Below are 21,782 nucleotides of genomic sequence, written 5' to 3'. Positions count from 1 at the left end.
TTTAAATGACAAGTCAAAATTTTTAAATTTTTTGCTCAAACAGGAGGCAGTTTGCCTGTAGAAGAGCTGGAGAATGCTACACGGATAAGCATCTGCAGCTAACAGTGAAGCACAGCAGAGGCTCCCTGCAGGTTTGGGGCCGCATTTCTGGAAAGGGAGTTGGTGATCTAGTCACAATTAATGGAATCCTCAATGCAGAGAAATGCAAGCAGATTCTCACCCATCACCGCCTATCAAGGAGGCTTCATTCTGCAGCAGGACAATGACCACAAACACGTGGCCAAGGTCATGAAGAACTATCTTCAGCAAAAAGAACAAGGAGTTCTGCAACCTATGATATGGCCTCCACAATCTCAGCATTATCTGGAATCACCAGGAAAGAAAGAAGCAAACGAGACAGCCAACATCTGCAGTACTTTGGCAAATTCTCCAAAATGCGTGGAACAACTTACCAATTTTCTTATAAAACTGCATGACGGTGTACCTAAAAGAACTGAAGCAGTTTTAAAGGCAAAGGATGGTTACACCAAATACTAATTTGACTTAGTTTTTTTTAGCTGTTTACTATGCTTTATAGAATTTTTTGATATTTAGAAATTCTTCATATCATTATTTTTGTTTTCCAGAATAACTTTTACATTTGCCTAAGACCTGTACATCGTATTCAAAGCCTCTTCCTGCAAGATATTTACACTGCATAAATAAATTACTGATACCATCTCCCACAAAGGGGCTAATTTTACAAGTGTACACAAGGCAACTAACAATTAATAGTTCTGCAGTAACTCAAAGCACCATAGCAATGAACAAAGGCATTATCCACCACCCCATTTACTAACAGATGAATAAGCATCGTAATAAGTACAACAGCAATCCTCATCAGTAAGGATATGGACAGATTACAAAAGCTCTTTTTTTTTAGTCTAAACGTGAATTTACTCAAGTACATTCACAATCGATTTTAAATAAAGAAAATATGCTTCCGGAATGTACATGTTTAGAACTAAAATCAAACTTGAATGATTTAAATCTCCTGTCCAGGATCCATCAAATGCTATTAGTCCATCACCAGCCACATCCAGAAACTGCTGCAGAGATCCACTAGTGACATTTTTATTCTATCCATTTTATTTCCCGTCTTCCTGTTATTTCTTTTTACATATTTTTTTGTTTGCATCATAACTCTCAACCTTTATCAGTTTCACCTAAACCATAACGATCAAGGAAACAAGTAAATTTTATTCAAGCCTGGCTTGAGCCTTCTTTCCTAATGTCAACCAGGGAACATTGCTCCAACACCATTTCCATCATGTTGGCATTCATAAAGACCACTTTTCAAATGTCATTGAAGGTGGTAGAGCAAAAGGAAGTAATTAAAGAATATTTAATGGATGAAAGTATATATTTTTTAAATCTGGAATTTCCCATGCTCAAGTACCTCCTTCAGTAGTGTTATGAAATTCTGGCTAGAAGCTAGCTAGAGTAATTGGTAAATACCATCCTGCAGAGATGCAATTTGATTTAAAAAAGATGCAGAATACATGTAATCTCAAATGCAAAGAGATAGCTGCATTAGGCCACAGAAAGAAGATGGAATTAAGCTACAGATTATGTCATGAGGAGATTCCAGGGGGCTGGAAGGTAGAATTCTGTTTCTGTAAAGGCTTCAAGGAAAAGGAGGCAAAAATCAGAGAAATCAAACCAAACCCCAATGACAGCTAGGGATCTAAACTCAATGAAATAAAGCAACCAGGAAGTGGAATCAAAACGAGAAAGTTCAACACATTCATTCACAAATGACATTGTCCAATTCCTGCAGAACTGATCATAACGTATCCCTAAAACACAGTTTAAGCCCCATTTAAAGCCTATCACAATATACATAGAATCAGATCATTTTTAAATATGTAGTGTTTTTGATTATATAGTTTGGTAGATGACTCTGGGAAAAGTGACTATTCCAGTTACATACCCAAGAACTGCTATTTCATTGTATCTTTAGATAATATTCCCAACACTGAAACTTAATTCTTACTTGGTTGTAAAGATGACTACTGGTTTTGTCATCAGATAATTTGATATTCCAGGTAAAATAAATATAAAAACACAGATGGTATAATTGATCAATTTTTATTTCTTGCAATAAATAAAGCTATGAGTACTACACCACGAATTTTCGGTATTTAAACAGCCAAATTACTAGGCAGTGAATGTTCAATTATTGCTGCTTAGTGTCTATTCAAAGGTTTCAGGTCAAGCTAAACAAGTGGGAATTCTAAAGCCTATTAATTTGTGGCATTTTAGCTAATCCTACACTTTCCACTTAACATCCAATAAGCATTCACAAGCATCAATTTTTTATATAACCTGGGATATGATATGATTTAAATTACTCGAACAATGTGCGAAAGGAAAATATTTATCAGTTGAAAGATTGAGCAAAACATTTCTCAAATGAACAGGAAGCCAATCAGAAATGAAAAGTTGGCTCCCAAATACTTAAGAGTGTAACACTGTGAAGTACTCAAATGCAGAAAGCAAAACTGGTGTTTAGAAGATGCATGGAAAAAGCAGCATACCCAGCAGATTCATGGACTTTGAATTGTTCAAATATAAAAACAAAAAATTCAAATTAGTTTATGCTTCTGTTACTCGATTCACGTAACAAAACAATTGAACAAAAATTCAAGTGTAGTTTTTTGTTTAAACACACCATTGGATACTGTCAGGTTTTTAAATCTGTTAAGTTTACAGTCTGTAGCCCTGCTGCATGGCAACATTAAATTTTGACAGTTTTAAAGACATTAGTTTAATTCATTATTTCTAATTATGCACAGGAGACATTCTACCTTCAAAACAATCATTTCAACCAATCCCTCTAACCATCCCCTAACCACGCAGTGTTCCAAGGATGGCAATTTCACAGAACCAAGGGGGTTCTGACCTTCTCAGCCACCTCTTTTCCCAGAAGTGCTTCAATAATTGCAAGGCCAAATTCAAAGCTGGTGCCTGGCCCTCTGCTGGTGATGATGTTCCCATCTATCTCCACACGAGCTTCTGAGTAGGAATAGTTACCTGCAAGAGAATGAGAAACATACTGAGCAAGGATTTCAAGAACATTATCCAAGTATTGATAAAACTTTAGGATTATTGTGATGCCAAACAGATTGCAAGATTAACTTCAAAATACAGCAAATTCTCAAAATGCTTGATGCTATCCTCAAACTTTGGGGAAAAAAGGCTGCTTTTCTAGAGATCTTATCTATAGAATTGGATAGAATTCGCTAATTTTGCACAGACTACATTATCCAACTGAGCACACTAAAACAAGCTGTGTACTTAAAGGAAACTTTTGAGCCCTTCAGGAATTTTACAGGATTTCATGACCAATTTCAACCCAATACAGACTCTATCATTCTAGATTAAACACAAATGTCAAACACTGACCTCCATCCATCATTTTGTCCTTAGCCAGGGGATGGGTTGTGACTTTGCTTCCATAACCTATCCCATGAGCCCGTAGAGCTGTGGGGCCTGAAAAACAGATGATGATACTTAATTGTACAGTTATCATATTAATCAGATTAAAAAGAATATATTGTACATTCCAAATTAATTAACCAGTCTACAGGCGTCATATAGGATACCTACTTTAAGATTGCTATGAGGGACTTGGTGTCCTTGTACACTTAAAATTATATCGTACTGTAGGCACAACTAGCAATAAGGAAATCAAACAATACGTTGATCTAAAGGAATTAGACTTTTTTTTAATATAAAAGGGAACAAAGGAAACAAAGAGAAAGCAGGAGGAAAGTACAGAAGCAGATGATCAGCCAGGAATAGTAATGAATATTAGTACAAATACAATGACTGAATGGCTTTGTCCTGCTCTTAATTTCCATGTTTCCTTATACATTTATTTGGGGAGAGGATGGTCTAAAGACTTTCTGCCATGCCTGGAATATTATCCACTGGTCTATTCTCCCTACCAAGGAAGTCATCGTCGTCGTGGTCGTGATCCCTTGAGGTCGAGGATGATGGTCTTCATTCTGTTGATCTATTTATGGGCTCTCATGTGGCTTATGAATCCAATCTTGGCTTTGAAAGTTCTTCTGCTTTCAGGACAGGTAGTTCTAGATGGCAGATTGGGCTTTGGTTGTTGCTGCCTCTCTTTCTGTTTTCTTCTAATTCGGCACATCTGTTGGCTTCGAAAGTTGCTGTTCCTTCTCGGATGATGGTTTGCCAGAGTTTCCTGTCCTTGGCATTGGTTTCCCAATTGCTGATGTCGATGTTACATTTCTTCATGTTGCCTTTTAAGACGTATTTGAATCTCTTCTCTTGTCCACCTTTTTTACGTTTGCCTTCTTTAAGCTGGGAGTAGATTTGTTTCGGCAGACGTTCATCTTTCATCCAAACAACATGACCGCTCCATCTTAGTTAGTTCTTGATGACGTAGGCTTCAATGCTTGTTGTTTTCGCTTCATTTAACATGCTAACGCTGGTTCTTCTATCTTCCCAGCTGATATTTAAGATGTTTTGAAGACAGCGTTGATGGAACTCTTCAAGTGCCTTCAGATGTCGTCGGTACATTGTCCAAGTTTCTGATGCATACAGGAGAGTTGGGATCATCACTGCTTTGTACACTAACATTTTGGTGTCTGTTTGGATGTCATGATCATGAAAGACTCTTGTTCGGAGACGTCCAAAAGCTGTTCTAGCGCATATAAGACGACATTGGATCTCATCATTAAGGTCGACATTGGAGGAGGGGTGACTTCCAAGATACTGAAAATGGTCCACGTTTTCCAGGGTTGTTTCGCCAAGTTAAACTGATGGTTCTCTCCGATTTGTCTCAGTTGGTGATGGTTGGTAGATGATCTGAGTCTTCTTGGAATTGATGATAAGTCCAAATTTCATGTATGTACAGTTGAAGGCAGTGAGAATCTGTTGTAGGTGGTTTTCTGAGAGAGCTGCAACACTGTTGTCATCTGCTTATTGGAACTCAATGAGGGAACTTGTGGATGCCTTGTTTTTGGACACATACAAGAAAGTATGTGTATAAAGTACAACAAAAGGCTCAGCCAGGGGTCAGGAAGGAAACAGTTTGCTTCCTCCACACAAAGGACAGCTTGGCCCTATATCCAAAACACTTCAGATGAACATTGGAAGAAATTTCTGGAAGACTTGAAGGTAGACGCAGGAATATTTCCCTCGGCTGTTGCTCAGCCTGCCAAGAACCTCCAGCAGATGGTTTGTTGCTCAAGATTCCACCATTTGCAGTATCTTGTTTCTCAAAATATGGGTTGGCCTGTCAGGACTGGCAAGAAATTTCTTCACCTATGTGGAAATGAATGTTTGGGAATACCAAGCCAAGAGGGTTGTGGTGGTCCAATCAATAAAGATTGATTAAGAGTTTTAAGATAAAGAGATATAGCGTGGTAGGGGCAAATGGTACTGAGGTAAGTAAACCAGCCATAACCTTAGACTAGCACAGTAAGCACAAATGCCCAGATGGCCTACTTCTCCTTTCATTGCTTATATTCTTACGTTAACAATGACGCTAACAGCGGACATCAATATAAATAGCACAAAAGGGAAGCAGCTTTGACTATTACGTTGAAACTGATCATTAATTTTGAGAGCAGGGAAATGAAAATTGGTTACCCTACAGAGAGAGAATAGCATTGTGTTGTCCTAAAGGTTCAGAACCATGCCAGAAAGATACAAAGTCCCCAGATTCAAGTCTATTGTGCTTTAGTATCTTTTACAGGTCAGTTTCTCAAAGATGAACTATGACCATTCCCACCTATAGCAAGATCAACCTCTAGATCAGAGATTGGGGAGATTGGATGACGGCAAAAATAGAAACCTGGAAGCAGCAATCAGTCTTGAATAACAGCAACTTCTAACTGTGAGGGGTGAAAACAAATAAGATATGCAGTATATTTTATATTAAGTATAGATAACAAGGATAGCACTTTATTTAACAGGAACCCAACTTACAATTTGCAAAGCATCATACAAACACTCAAAAATATAGCAGTGCAAAAAGACACTTTGATGCCTAATCTGCCTACTGGAAAAGCTTTAACAGAATGTATTGCAATTTTTGGAAGACTTCACTTGTATTATTACCAAGGGCATGAAGGACTCCTAATCACACAACTGACACTTGGCGTTCACCTTGAAAGGATTAAACGCATTAAATTTGCCTTATTTTTTGATGCTAATAGACCAATTAATTTTAATAGGTTTATTACTCATTCAAATGACGAAGCAATCTACAAAAATCTAATTTTATCCAGAAAACAAATGTGAAGTGAACACAAGGAATGATTCAGCATCACTGCTGATCACTCAAACATATTAGCAGAGCAGGAAGGTACAGCACAATGTATCAGAACTTGCCGTCGAGAATGGATTGAAGTCACATTTTCCAATGTGTCAGTGACATTTCAAGGAGCATTTTGAGAAATTTCAATATGACAGCACACTTGGTTGCTTTAATCAACTAATTACTAACAGGCCCTAGATTAGTTACAATAGAGTGTGTAACATAGTCATTTTAAAACCACAGTGGGGGGGGGGGGAAATGTGAGCATATAGAGGTAACATGGTAGCACTTTACATTCCTCTGCAGATAAATAACAGCCAATGTACAGTTAGCTCACTATTTTTCTTCAGTAAATATCAAAAACATAATGGATATAGAAGTTGTAGAACAACAGAAATTGAGGGTCAAAACATGCTATGCTTCCTTATTAACTCAGCAGCACTGCCATAGACAAGCACTGTGTCTGTACTTCTTTCAGCAGCATTTACGGTATCATGTGAGTTCAATTAGTCTCATAGTCACAATATACATCTCACAGGCAAAGTAAGCAATCTCAGAACATAGAACATCGAAAACCTACAGCACAATGCAGGCCCTTCAGCCTATAATGCTGTCCTGAACATGTACTTACTTTTGAAATTACCTAGGTTACCCATAGCCCTGTATGGACCTTATCGTATCCTCCTCCACCACCATCACCGGCAGCCCATTCCACGCACTCACCACTCTCTGTGTAAAAACCCTGACACCTCCTCTGTATCTACTTCCAAGCACCTTACAACTGTGCCCTCTCATGTTAGCTATTTCAGCCCTGGGAAAAAGCCTCTGACTATCCACACAATCAATGCCTCTCATCATCTTATACACCTCTATCAGGTCACCTCTTATCCTCCGCCACTCCAAGAAGAAAAGGTCAAGCTCACTCAACCTATTCCCATAAGGCATGCTCCCCAATCCAGGCAACATCCTTGTAAACTTAAGACTTGGATCAGCAATTATACCTCAAGACAGAATAGACCAGGAACCCCCAGTACAGCACCTAGGAAGTCATGCACAATTATCCTTAGGGTATGAGGGCAGGTTAACTGACTAAAAGCCTCAATAATCCATACCAAATATCCTATACTACTACTTTTTAAGACCAGGACATCTTGCTAGCATCCCAGTCACAAAATACCAAGACCAACACAGAATGGAAGGCGAACTCAATTTATTCCTCAGTAAATTGGCTCAACTCCCAGCCAAGCTGCATCTTGCAGGAACTGGATCAATCAATCACAAATTCAAAGTGCTGCTGCTTAAACATAAAAGCCATTAAATAAGGTTCTCACTAAAACACTCAATCTGCCTCCAAGAAATTAGCAAGGAACTGACCGATACCCAACGCACTTACCTTCAGGAATGAATCTAGAAAATAACAACCATATTCTTTTATTACAAGGAGAATTCTGGTCCTTCATTCCTAACCTCCAGGAAATAAGGGTGGTGGTTTAAAACAAAATGAGCCGAATTATCCAACCTAAATTCCTGTTGGAAGATGATATACCTGCTGTGTTGATGGCGATGAGTGAAAAACATATTGGGACAGTTTTCCATCAGGTTGGTCTAGTCATTGCTGACATCACTGTAAACACTGGAAGGATTTAGATGTCATGCTACACTGATAATCTTTGGAGTACTGGATCACAGGATTGGTTTTATTCTGATCCTATATTTAAGCTGCAAATTATGCATTTTTTAACAAAATTCCTTTCCCCATTTACTTAGTCTTCTATGTATACAACTAATTGGAGTAATGATTTGCAATGAAATATTTTAACTCAGCCCACATTCACCTTCATTAGCAGCATAAAGAAATAATCATGAAGGGTGCTGATTATTGCCATGTACATTATAAACACTCGATAAGTATTTTACCAGTGTGACAGCACATACAATGTAAGAATTGTATGCCACCAAATTTCAGCTCCATTCAACCAGATTACAGCAGATTTACTTCTGAATTCTTTACAGCTGCTTTTTCAACATTCTAGTCCTCCAATATCTCAAATTCTGTTTAACAAATATCATCAGCTTGTGGCGACCCACTTTCTGCACAGGCGAACTGGCTCACTAATAGCCAGCGCGCGGGGGGAGACTTTGGTAATGCACCTTTGATGTCATTTCCGCCCAGAGAGGGCAGGCGCTAGGGATTAAATGCCAGCGCTGCAAAGTTTGAATAAACTAGTCTCGAAACAACTTACCGACTGCGTGTCGTTATTTCAGCGCTGTGTGTAACACATCGCTACAAGCTGTATATTTGACCTAATATCTACTGCCATTTGTAAAAAGTGCTAATTTCTATACATTTCTGCATATGGCAATTATTTATTTTACCTCAGACCATGACCCTTTACCCCATACTCTCCAGTCAGCAGCAAGTTTTCAATAATCAAGATGTTTAATAAAGACTAATTAAGGTATTCCTTAACCACTGACTGCAAGACAAAAACCTCTTGTTAATAACCCAACCCATATGCTTGCACACTAAACTCAGACCTACAGTTACTTATATTACCACCAATGCAGCAGAACAGTGTCTACTCAAAAGTTACATATGAAAATAGTAACACGCCAATCAGATTTGGTTAGTATTGAGGGAGTAACAGTTTTTCCTTAAAATAATCACCAACATAGGTTTGATATGTTCGGGGACTCTTTTTTTGGTTCATTGGAATTACTTCAATATTTCAAACTTGCAATAGAGATAGCCAAATATTTCTGTGCAGCAATGAAAAATCATCAGTAGATCGACAACATTACAAATGATGGTAAATGTAAATGAGACAATTAGGGATGCAATACACTCAAAATCCTGGAGGAACTCAGCAAGACAAGCAGCATCCATGGAGGGGAAGTCAAGGTGAAAGTTTCAGGCCAAGACCCTTCATCAGGGCTCCTGATGAAGGGTCTTGGCCTGAAATGCCGGCTGTCTCTTCTTGCCTGAATTGCTGTTCCTCTGGCGTTTTATTTGTTGCTGAAGGCCCACATGATCCATTTCTCTGCACCTTGCACAGTGGTCCCAACTACAAATCTTTACATTTATCCCAGCTCAGGAAAAATGAGAGAGATTTTTTTCACCTAGTCTATAGAAGCAATTCACTGTCGCCTTTTAGTGCCCTGCTGCATGACAGAAGAGTTCAATTCTTACTATAATCTCTCATTTTAAATGTAGTTAAACGTGTTAAGAAAATAGATTTCAAATTTACTATGTGTATCAGTTGTACTGATCTTTGCTACTGCTCCAACAATTGGAAAAGTTTTGAGGAGAAGTTATGGTTATGCAGGATGTTTTCAACACACTGTAAATGCCATTCAGGAAAGTTCAAACTGTGCAGAGCATTGCGGTCAGAGTGCTAGGAAATAGCCAGAGGTGGTTAGTAAGTGATACAGTGCAGCCTTTTTAAAGGCTACAACAGAGATTCTTCAACCCAAGAACCAACCAGTCAAGCATACAAACTTTTCGCACAAATGTTACAAGTCTTGTTGGGTGAAAAATAAGACAGGAAGTAGCACCTTACACTCAATTTTTCCCTATTATTTCAGACAGCTTTACTCAGTCACCATGTCAGCAAGTTCAGTCCTAAATTGAGTGAGTTTATGAATACCCAACACTGACTCATCACTTCCTTTTCCTGATTTAGGCAAGACTATTCTATTTTTTACCTTTCCTATCCAGTTGCAGCTAGAACTAGAACGGATTCTTTACTCACACCACCTCGGTACTGCCAAGGACGCACAATTCACAACTACATGACCACATTAATGGGAAACAAAGATAGTTTCCAAATGTAGGCTGAATTAACCTGGCTTTTTTACCTCCAGCTGCTGATCCCTGCAATGTCAAGCTACAGACAGCTTTCCTAAACCCACCCCTAAAGTCCAACATCATTGTAACAGTGTATGGTTTCCCATCACAGACTCTGCTCCATGACAAAAGACCGCACTTCTCTCCCTTAGAGCCATCTGAAACCCAATCAGACTGTTGGCAACAATGTTGTTAAATTCAGCAAAATTCTGCTCTGGAACTTGTATTTCCTGATCTTTAAACAGCCCATTTCCTCTTCCATAACATTAATCATTTCAGCTGCCCCACTACTGAACACTCACCCATGCCTTTACTTTCTGATTGGCCTACTCTAAACTTCCAGGTACTCAAAATTCCTACCCACACTTGAACTTCCACCAATTCTTCCTCACCCAATATTGTTTGGCAACGTATACTAAATCTTAGTTAAACAATATAGGAGGTAGGACCGATTAGAGATAAAAGTGGGAAGATGTGCCTGGTGGCTGAGGAAGTGAGTAAGGTCCTCAATGAATACTTCTCTTCGGTATTCATCAATGAGAGGGAACTTGATGACGGTGAGGACAATATGAGTGAGGTTGATGTTCTGGAGCATGTTGATATTAAGGGAGAGGAGGTGTTGGGAGTTGTTAAAATACATTAGGACAGATAAGTCCACGGGGCCTGACGGAATATTCCCCAGGATGCTCCACGAGGCGAGGGAAGAGATTGCTGAACCTCTGGCTAGGATCTTTATGTCTTCGTTGTCCACAGGAATGGTAACAGAGGATTAGCAGGAGGCGAATGTTGTCCCGTGGTTCAAAAAAGGTAGTAGGGATAGTCTGGGTAATTATAGACCAGTGAGCCTTACATCTGTGGTGGGAAAGCTGTTGGAAAAGATTCTTAAGAGATAGGATCTATGGGCATTTAGAGAATCATGGTCTGATCAGGGACAGTCAGCATGGCTTAGTGAAGGGCAGATCGTGTCTAACAAGCCTGATAGAGTTCTTTGAGGAGGTGACCAGGCATATAGATGGGGGTAGTGCAGTGGATGTGATCTACATGGATCTTAGTAAGGCATTTGACAAGGTTCCACATGGTAGGCTTATTCAGAAAGTCAGAAGGCATGGGATCCAGGGAAGTTTGGCCAGGTGGATTCAGAATTGGCTTGCCTGCAGAAGGCAGAGGGTCATGGTGGAGGGTTGTGATTAGTGGTGTGGTGTCCCACAAGGATCTGTTCTGGGACCTCCACTTTTCGTGATTTTTATTAACAACCTGGATGTGGGGGTAGAAGGGTGGGTTGGCAAGTTTGCAGACGACACAAAGGTTGGTGGTGTTGTAGATAGTGTAGAAGATTATCGAAGATTGCAGAGAGACATTGATAGGATACAGAAGTGGGCTGAGAAGTGGCAGATGGAGTTCAACCCAGAAAAGTGTGAGGTGGTACACTTTGGAAGGACAAACTCCAAGGCAGAGTACAAAGTAAATGGCAGGATACCTGGTAGTGTGGAGGAGCCGGGGGATCTGGGGGTACATGTCCACAGATCCCTGAAAGTTGCCTCACAGGTAGATAGGATAGTTAAGAAAGTTTATGGGGTGTTAGCTTTCATAAGTCGAGGGATAGCGTTTAAGAGACGCGATGTAATGATGCAGCTCTATAAAACTCTAGTTAGGCCACACTTGTTGTACTGTGTCCAGTTCTGGTCGCCTCACTATAGGAAGGATGTGGAAGCACTGGAAAGGGTACAGAGGAGATTTACCAGGATGCTGTCTGGTTTAGAGAGTATGGATTATGATCAGAGATTAACGGAGCTAGGGCTTTCCTCTTTGGAGAGAAAGAGGATGACAGGAGACATGATAGAGGTGTACAAGATATTAAGAGGAACAGACAGAGAGGACAGCCAGCTCCTCTTCCCCTGCTCCTCTGCTCAGTACAAGAGGACATGGCTTTAAGTTAAGGGGAGGGAAGTTCAAGGGGGATATTAGAGGAAGGTTTTTCACTCAGAGAGTGGTTGGTGCGTGGAATGCACTGCCTGAGTCAGTGGTGGAGGCAGAAACACTAGTGAAGTTTAAAAGACTACTAGACAGGTATATGGAGGAATTTAAAGTGGGGGGTTATATGTGAGGCAGGGTTTGAGGGTCAGCACAACATTGTGGGCCAAAGGGCCTGTAATATGCTGTTCTAATATTTCAATTTTAAAATTTGTATTTTTCTTTTCAGATCCTCCCACGGTAATTGTCCTCATTACATCTAATTGTCTCTTGCTGTAAAACCGCTGTATGTATGATCTAATTATGTACTCTGGCTGATAATTACTAAACAAAAAACTTTCTCCCAAGATCCTTTTCATTCTTCTTATCATCGTTATGTGCCATGTTGTATGATGTGGGTGATCATGGTCTATTCATTACGATGATTGTTCTTGGCAATTTTTTTCTACAGAAGTGGTTTGCCATTGCCTTCTTCCAAGCTGTGTCTTTCAAGATAAGTGACCCCAGTCATTATCAATACCCTTCAGAGATTGTCTGCCTGGTGTCAGTTGTCACATAACCAAGACTTGTGATATGCACCAGTTGCTTATACAACCATCCACCACCTGCTCCAATGACTTTACATGACCCTGATCTGAGAAGCTAAGAAGGTGCTACACTTGCCCAAGGGTGACCTGCAGGCTAGCAAAGGGAAGGAGCGCCTTACACCTCCTTTGGTACAGACATATCTCCACCCGACCACCCATCTTTTATGACTCATTCCTTGAAATTTCACCTGTGATCACACTTCTGATTGTCAATCCTAGTGTCCCTGTGGATTCCTGTCAATTTTACTTGCCTGAAGCATTTCTTGCTATATCAGGTTCACCGATAAAAGTTAAGCTTTCCACTCTCACTGGCATTCAGATGCTAGTCACCCTCAAGCAGTTATAATGTGTGATATTAACTAAAAGCAGATGGTATGTTCCTAATTAGCTTGATAAAGGTGTAAGAGCGAACAACAAAAAAAATGGTATAGACACACTGGTTAACTTGATTATGGAGGTCAATTCCAGTATCTCTACTGAGCAAGAGCATCTATTATCATACAGACCAAAAATAAAATACAGTCCTGGTCTCCATGAACACAAGGCTTTAATCACAGAGATAAACACAGTTTCAAATCCATTTCATTCTAGCCATACCTGCACAGATAGCAGCAATCAAACGCTTCCCATCTGCCTGGGCCTTCAACACCTCTTTTACAGCAGGTGACTAGTAGGAAGGGAAAAAAGTTTCAATGAACAATTGTGAATTTATATTTTAAACAGCCACTGTGATTGGCAGTAATATATACTGTTCTTTACTTCACTTTTCAACTCTGCAAAATCATTGTAAAAGGCTGTGAGATCCCACAATACACAAAATTGTATTTAAAATGCCAAATGTAGATCTGAAGTTAGTAATCACTAATTCTCTTGAAGTGCACTAAGGTACAACAGCCTTGTGATTCTTTCCTGCATGAGAAGGTTAGAAATCATTTCACACATCGGGGGCATTACGGAGGGAGTAGAATGTTGAGCTTGTTTCCTGGCACCAAGGATGAAGCTCAGATACAATGCTTAATATTCTGCCTTTTTCCTGGAGTAAATCTCTCCCAAATATCAAATAATTCACAATTTTCTGGTCTAAAAGGGCAAGTTATTTACTGACAAAACAACCAGTTCTACCATCCATGTTCTCTCTCCTACAGGTGCAAAAAAAACAAACTGCTGGAGCAACTCAGCAAGTCAACCAACATCCTTGGAGGCAGTGGAATCTTCGAGGTTTTGGATCTAGACACTGCGTCAGGACTAAGATGTAAAGAGGTGGTTTCCCAGCATCAGAAGGTGAGAGGGAGAGCAAGGCAGGGGGCTGGCTGGTGATAGATGGAACCAAGAAAGGAGGGGGTTAAAAAAAAAAATTGGCTTTGACAGACAAGAACCTCCTAATAGAAAACCAAGAGGGTTCTGTCACACGCTCCTTCGCAGGAAGAATCTGCTTCCTGTTAGCACTCTTCTTTACCAGTTGTTCACAGGACCTTCTCCACACACCTCAACCCCTCCCCCCCCCCCCCCCCCCATATCACAGCACAAGTTGTTTAGGCATCAGCGGTGTCCAAAGTATTCAAATATATATAGAAAAACCATCAGTGCGACTCTGGGAATCTCAAATCATCCAGTTTATAGGACTTTAAAAACAAACAGCATCAAGACAAGTATTATTCAACCATGCCAGGTGACAATACTGTTTAAACTATTAAAACACAAAGCAACTTCTCAGTAGTTTATCTCTGAAACACATCACAACTGGGCCTAGTCATTTAACCTCACTACAGTTTGGAATATTTCATTCATCACACTGTCTCCAGAACAGTTGGATCTCACCAAGTAACTCCTTGATTTTAGAAGATGCTGGTATGGCCAGAAAAGTATTACATTAAAGTTCTTTATGGACAAAAGGAAGGAAATTATGTGGAGTAAACAGAACATCTGTCAAATATGTACAGCTTCCAAGGCAAAATGAGTTGTAACTAAAAAAGGCACGTGTTAACTTGGGGTTACCTCCGCTAAATTCTGGCTTCCAAGATTCCCTCCAGGTAGTACAACTGCATCATATGGGCACTGTAGAGAGACAAAAAACATTCATCAACTAACCCAATAGTAAATTTTACTAACCTGACCCTTTCTATACAGAAGTGAAGCGGTAAGTCTATTACGTTTTGGAGTAGAAGGAATTTAACTCAGTATGGAGAGAGAAAAAAAAGATGAAATGACAGTTAACAGTCACACTAAGTCCTGAATTCCTCTTCCCAACTGAACTCTTGCTTCATCTACCATTCAAACTCAGCTACTGAAGATTTGCTGATTCCCTCTAACAAACCAGAAAACAGAAGTACAAGCTTTAGAACAAGTACTGGTTTGAGACGATGCAGTATTATCTGATATGCATTTTAGAAGAACAGATTGTCCTGAAATGTACAGTGTCTTACAGGTGCAGCAAAATATGGTATTCAACATATAATCAAACATTACAGCCCAAAACAAAAATTTTGGCCAAAAGCCTACACCAACTCTTAAAAAGGAAATTAGCTTTCTCCCAGGGTTCTTACACTTGAACATGGAAAAGTGAGTCAAAGTGGTAAAGTTTGGTGTTACCATATTCAGGACTCAACAATGGATTTATTATCCTATGAATACAGACAGCGGTGACTACTCAGTGCAAATTAAGCCATTTGGAGATGGAAACAAGACATTACACACACATGTGCATTAACTAATCTATGCATACCAGAGGCAATTTTATCCATTGTCAAAATTATGCACAATCAGAATATAAAAACACAATTATTGCAGGACTGTTGTGTTTAGGTCTTCCTTCAAAGAACAATTTCTCCAAAGCAAGAGTTAATTCTAAATTCTCTCACAGAAGAAGAGCCATGTTACCTGTTTGACTGCATCTTCTAGGCTGGTGTCAGGGCAAATGACCACATCACGGCTGCAGGTTACTGATCCACTGCCAGCCAGTCCAGCAACTGTTACCGTTATCTGAAACACAAAGCATTTAGTTGATCATCACTGCCAACTGAAAAGTAACAGAGGACAGTGTTACTTTGAATGGGCTGCTCCTCCAAACTTGCCACTGAAATTTCTAAATCCAGAATAGATGTATGGTAATGCAATTTAGCATCAGCGTAAACAATACACAACAGGTTAATTCCAGTTGGAGTGCCTTTAAAAAAAATGTAGATGCTGAAGATCCAGAAGTGGAAAGCCAAGCAACATCAGCAGAGAAATAAGAAGTTGCAATTTGGCACAAGAGGGGAGAGAACAAAGAACGTCTGTTCAGAGTGTGGGAAAGGGGCCCTGCTGAATTTACTGGGAGCTTCAGTCAGCTGATTAAGAAATTGTTGATATTTCTAAATAATACTATCAGTACAATAGTTTTATTCCATTAGTTCTTACATTTGTAACTGTCCCAGAAAGAAAACTGTTCCTTCTGAAGCAACATAGGAAGTTGAAGACAGGTTTGCAGCAGTGGAACTGGGAATAAAAAGCACAGGATTGCTATTGCTATTGCTATTGCTCTTGCTGACTGAAAAGAAGTGCTCTTCAAAGCAGTGCCACACTTTATCTGGTGTGGGGTAACCATAATGAGTCCAAAAGCAATACACTAGTTCACAAGTGAACTGGTGCTTCATCTGCAAGCAATGCTTGTCTGCCTGGATGGTAAGAGAGAGGAGGTGAAAAGGGCAGGTGCTACAGTATGGAAAACTGCCGAAGGGGTGTGGCTGGTGGCTAAGGAGTCATGGGCAGAACTAGCCTTTCAAGATACTGAAAAAAGGGGCATCTTTTGATGGAACCCTGTGGAAGCCAGTGAAAATTAAGGATAATTTGTTCAATGTGGAAGACAACTAAGTTCAAGGCAATAACAAAGCTCTGGTTTTGAGGAAGAGACAAGAGGAAATAGTGTGTGGAAAGCCCATTTAAGGAAACATGGAAGACACCTTTAAAGGCATTCACGTGGAATGTCTTTTCAGGGCAGATATGAAGGCCAGGAACAGGAATCTCAAAGTGTGGAGGATAGAACAGAAGGAAATCTGGCAGAAAGCAGGATGAGAGAGGAGGGTGGAGTCAGGAGGCCTATTGAGAATAATGCTAACTAATACATTGCTAGAGATATATATCCCTCCAAGCCCCACCATACCACCCCTTCAGGTTTTGTACAAATTCCACTTTTGTACAGGTGCAGGAAGCAGTACCAATATACTTATCTGCAGTTTAAACCCATGCAAAAATTCTCATACCAAACCGTTGACCTGAAGAAAGCCAAGTGCAGTTAAATGAGAAAACGTACAAGGACGTTCCAAAGCCAGGCTACAACATTTATGAGAAGGGAGTGTACTGGTTGTAACCACATCAGCAAAAGTCAAATATAGATTGTGGGCACCATGGTTGTGTAGCAGTTAGCATAACACTATTGGGGCTCAGAGTTCAATTCCGGTACTGACTGTAAGGAGCTGTATGTCTCTCCATGACCACATGGGTTTCCTCCGGATGCTCTTGTTTCCTCCCTCTGTAGAAAGATGTACCAGTTAGTAGATTAAACAGTCATTGTAAATTGCCCTGTTAATAGACTAGTGTTAAATAGGTGTACAGTATTGCTGAGTGGTGCAGCTTGTTGGGCCTGTTCCTCACTGTACCCATAAATAAAATAATTTAATTTATCCCAGGTGCTAACGATAACAGGCACAATTGATAGGGACAACACAGACCACTTCTTGGTTCTGACATTAAAAAGACACAAAGCACCAATAAACTGCAAATCATGGCAAAAACAGAAGTCCTCTGGCCCTATCTGTTACTATCCTGCAACAACCAGAAGCAGGAAGATGCTGCCAAGATAGAGGATAGTGTAGGAAGGGAAAATACTGGTAAAGTTGGGCTACATAACCTTAGATCAATCCACAGCAAGACTCTGGAGGTGGAAGTTTACAACAGGCACCTCCACTGCAGCAACCTATCACCATTCCGATGGGAACATTCTCTCCACAACTACCAAACCTACTCTTCCATCTCCAACACAAATAAATATTTAATACATTCAATACAATACTGTCCACTAATAAACTAACATGTACTTATAGATTTTAAGTAACATTTTCTCTTTGATTTGATATCTCTAAGTACACATTTGTCAACACATAAAAATTATTTAATATCAAGGTGAGATTAGGTACAAGAAAAGGAATAGATTGATCTGTGCAGACACAAGAAAAACCTCAGATGCTAGAATGGAGGAACTCAGCAGGTCAGGCAGTGGCTATGGAGGGAACAGGCAAAGACACTTCATCAGGGCTGGAAAGAAAAAAGACAAGAGTCAGAACAAGAGGGTGGTTGGAAGGGGAGGAGCACGAGTCGGTGGGTGATAGGGTCAATCCAAGGGAGAAGGAGAAGACAGGCAGCAGAGGGATGGAGTGTGGGAATGATGTGAGTAGCTGGGAGGTGATAGGTGGACAAGGCAAAGGGCTGAAAAAGATGGAACCTGGTAGGAAAGGACAGTGGACCATAATATAAAGAGAAGGAGGTGGGAAACTAGAGGGAAGAAGGGGTGGATGATAGGCAGGTTGTGAGGGTCAGAAAAGGGAAAGAGAAGTGATAATCATGACAGAAGCAATAGCAGAAAACAAAGGAAGCAGGGGTGACAAAGGGAGTGGATACTGGAAGTTAGAGAAATTTATGTTGACATCATTAAATTGAAGACTACCCAAACAGAATACAAGTTGATCTGTGATCAAATCGGTCCATTTCTTATGCCTCACACATTACTAATGTTTGTTAACAAAGTAAATAATTGGAGGGAGGCCCCAAGCTTCTATCACAGTTTGATAGATTGATGGATGCCGCAGTAGTTCTGAACCTTACACCATAGAATATGGGTGAAATGGCTGGCAAAACAAGCTCAACATCCTCCTTTCAGCTCAATATAAAACTAACCAGTAGATTTTCTCTCTCTACACCCTCCCCCAAATAACAGTTTCCCATTGACTCACACCTCCATAGTCAAATAATATTTAGATCAAAGGCAGAAAAGGGAAGTAATATATTAATTAGCTAGGACACCTAATAGCATTGCCCTCTTCTGCAAAACCATCCCACGGAATATTACATAGGTATAAATGATCGCCTCAGTTTAACCCTACATCGGACAATATAGCACAGTGCATACAGAAGCACTGCACACGATCATGGACCCTTGGTTTTAGCTACAGCTTAACAAGATGGACACATATGCAATAATCACATCACACAACTGAAGTTCCTTTGGGTGAAACATTAAAAAAATCACTAAAGTACTTTTGATAAATCATGGAATTTGCCAAATTAAAATCAGAAAATGCTGGGTATACGCAGGTCAGGCAGCATCTGTGTTAGAAGCAGAAACCAAATTAACATTTTAAAGAGACTGGAAACATTGCCGCCATTTCCCTTTCCAGTTAACTGCTTGAACCCAAGCATTTGTTTTTATATTTCAGCTTCTTTTTTTTCCTTTTCAAACCCTCTCTCACTACCTAATTTTCCACTGCCAGAACAAAAATCTGTGGAAATGTTTTACAACTGAGGTCTGCGATTTCAGCAGCTCAATCAGCACCTCAATTCTCCCAATAACTGCTCCAGATTCTTACCACATCCCAAATAATTACCTGTAGTGTATAAATGAGTGGTAGAATATTAGTGGAGGAGTCAGAGAAGAATTAATGAAAAATGTGGAGAGGGGAGAATAAAAGTTCAAAGTACATATGTCAACATACAAGTACCTTGATATTCATCTCCTTGTGAGCATTCACAGTAAATACAAAGAAACAAAAAAAAATCAATGAAAGCTACACATGACAAAGTCAGCGTGGAAAAGACAACATTGCAAATGCAAAAAGAAAAGTAATAATAAATAAGTATCGAGAACACAAATTGCAAAGTCCTTAAGCGTGAGTCCATAGGTAGTGGAATCAGTTTAGTGTTAGGCTGAGTGAAGTTATCCCCTCTGGTTCAAGAGATGATGGTTGAGTTCCCCCTCCCCCCCCCCCCATTATCATGTACTGCTGCCACAAAGTTAACAAATTTCATGACATATGCCAGTGATATTAAACCTGATCCTGACATGTAGTAACTGTTCTTCAACCTGATGATGTGAGTCCTGAGGATCCTGTTCGTCCTTCCTGATGGCTTTAGTGGGAAAAGAGCATGGCCTGGATAGTGGGGGTCCTTGATGGATGCTGCTTTCCTGCGACAGAACTCCTGGTAAATGTGGTCAAGGGTGAGAGGGCTTTACCTGTGATGGACTGGGCTATATCCACTACCTTTTGTAGGGTTTTTATTTCCTGTTCAAGGGCATTGGTGTCTCATACCAGGGATTAGTATACGGTTTTTGTAAATGGGTGCTTGGCCAGTGTACCGAAGCACCTGGTTCTATGCTCTACTTCTATCACTTAAATTAATTGTGCAAAAAATAGTGCACATTTAAACAACTGAATTGTGATAATTATATAAAATGATTGCCAAAACGGGTTATTTTTATAATGTTAAATAACGTTCGAATGACTTGCAAGAGTAGTGCTTACTGCAAGTGCAGGAAATGATGTTCCAGGACTCCAGAACTCTCCAGGAATTCGAGGTTCGTTCGACCAGGTCAACTAGCTTCTCAAAGTCCCTCCCCTACCACCAACTAATTGGCTGCGTAATCCGACACGGCGCCCAGGCTGCGTTGTGATTGGACAACTCCCACGTACATCACACCTTGCACAGAACTCTGCACTTCGCCGCAAATTAATGCCAAAGAAATGATATTTCAAATTTTATACAATAAAAGCTATCCGACCCACTTTACTCACCCCAGCTCGGCGCATCAAATCGGTAGGAACTACCACTTCTATCTCCTCGGCGCCTTTGGCCAAAATCAGCAGCGCCCTCTTACCCGCCATCTTGGCACAGTGAACGGCGCTGCTGCGTAGTACAGGGGAGGAGGGTGAAGTACGGGTCCTGACGAGTACAGACATTGCGCGTCGCAATCTCAAAATAAATAAACTGTAACAAACTCATTCAAAGAATAGTGATGCAAAAGAACACTAAAAATAATTCTGGAAATGCTCAATTCTGCAAATGAAACATTTTACTTTATCGTGGTAATAGAGTTGCCAGGGTATGCATTACAGAAATAGGCCTTTAGCCCAACTTGTCCATGAAGTGTAGATGCCTACCTGAACTAGAGCTATTTGCCAGTGTTTGGACCACATCCCAATTTTGCCTGCCCATATACCAGTCCAAATGTGTTTTAGCTGTTGTAATTATACTTGTCTCTACCACTTTGGGCAGCTCACTCCATAAGCCCACCAACCTCCCTGTGAAAATCTTGACCCTTAGTATTTCTTACCTTAAACCTATGTGTTCTCGTTTTGGACGCACCTACACTGAGAAAAAGGTCATCTTATCCCTTCACGTTCTATGAATCGTAATAAGATCACCCCTAAGCCTCTTTCACTCTGGGGAAATCAGTCTCAGATCTCCATTCTCTCCTGATAACCCAAGCAATCCTGTGGGCCACATCCTGTGAATCTCTTCTGCAGCCCCTTAAACTTAATCACATCCTTCCTATAGTATGCAACCAGAACTGCGCCAAGCCACCAGCTTGCTGAACTAGTCCCAACTCTTGTACTCAGTACCTTGGACAGTGGAGACAAGCGTACTACACACATTCTTCACCACCCCGTCTGTGTTGCCACTTTCAGGGATTTCTGTGATCATGAACAAAACATCAAGTCCTTATTGTATGTATGAGAAGCACTTGATGGTTGTGGACCTGTACTGATGAGGTTCACAAGGATGATGGGCAAATCTCATTGAAACCTACAAAATAATGGAAGGCCGAAACAGAATGGGACAGATGTTTTTGTTGGTCAGGGAGTCCAGGATCTGAAGGTACAACCTCAGAATAAAGGAACTTCTCTAAAACTGAGGTGAGGAGGTATTTTGTCAATTAGAGTCTGATTAATCTGTGGAATTCATTGCCTCAGAGGGCATGGAGGTCAGGTCGTTCACTGTACTTAAGGAAGAG

At 40.3% G+C, this 21,782-nt stretch overlaps 1 protein-coding gene across 1 annotated transcript; it reads right to left on the bottom strand.

Annotated features, from left to right (window-relative positions):
* Positions 1-2,114: 2,114 nt before the first annotated feature.
* On the bottom strand, positions 2,115-20,721 carry park7 (parkinson protein 7). The gene is made up of 6 exons (XM_059952129.1): positions 20,563-20,721; positions 15,620-15,721; positions 14,738-14,797; positions 13,340-13,409; positions 3,448-3,534; positions 2,115-3,075 (listed from the first exon to the last, which is right to left on the bottom strand). The coding sequence occupies exons 1-6, from the start codon at positions 20,650-20,652 to the stop codon at positions 2,921-2,923; spliced, it is 564 nt and encodes a 187-aa protein (XP_059808112.1). The 5' UTR covers positions 20,653-20,721; the 3' UTR covers positions 2,115-2,920.
* Between the last annotated feature and the right edge of the window lie 1,061 nt (positions 20,722-21,782).

Source organism: Hypanus sabinus, chromosome 27, assembly GCF_030144855.1.
Source record: "Hypanus sabinus isolate sHypSab1 chromosome 27, sHypSab1.hap1, whole genome shotgun sequence".
Lineage (NCBI taxonomy): Eukaryota > Metazoa > Chordata > Chondrichthyes > Myliobatiformes > Dasyatidae > Hypanus > Hypanus sabinus.
This window is presented reverse-complemented; position numbering and strand designations above follow the sequence as displayed.

Coding starts and splice junctions, on each gene's coding strand:
- park7 (XM_059952129.1), bottom strand. CDS start 20,652: ATGGCGGGTAAGAGGGCGCTGCTGATTTTGGCCAAAGGCGCCGAGGAG. Junction 13,410..14,737: donor GAAGCCAGAATTTAGCGGAG/GTAACCCCAAGT, acceptor CCTTCCTACTAG/TCACCTGCTGTAAAAGAGGT. Junction 3,076..3,447: donor GGACAAAATGATGGATGGAG/GTCAGTGTTTGA, acceptor ATTCTCTTGCAG/GTAACTATTCCTACTCAGAA.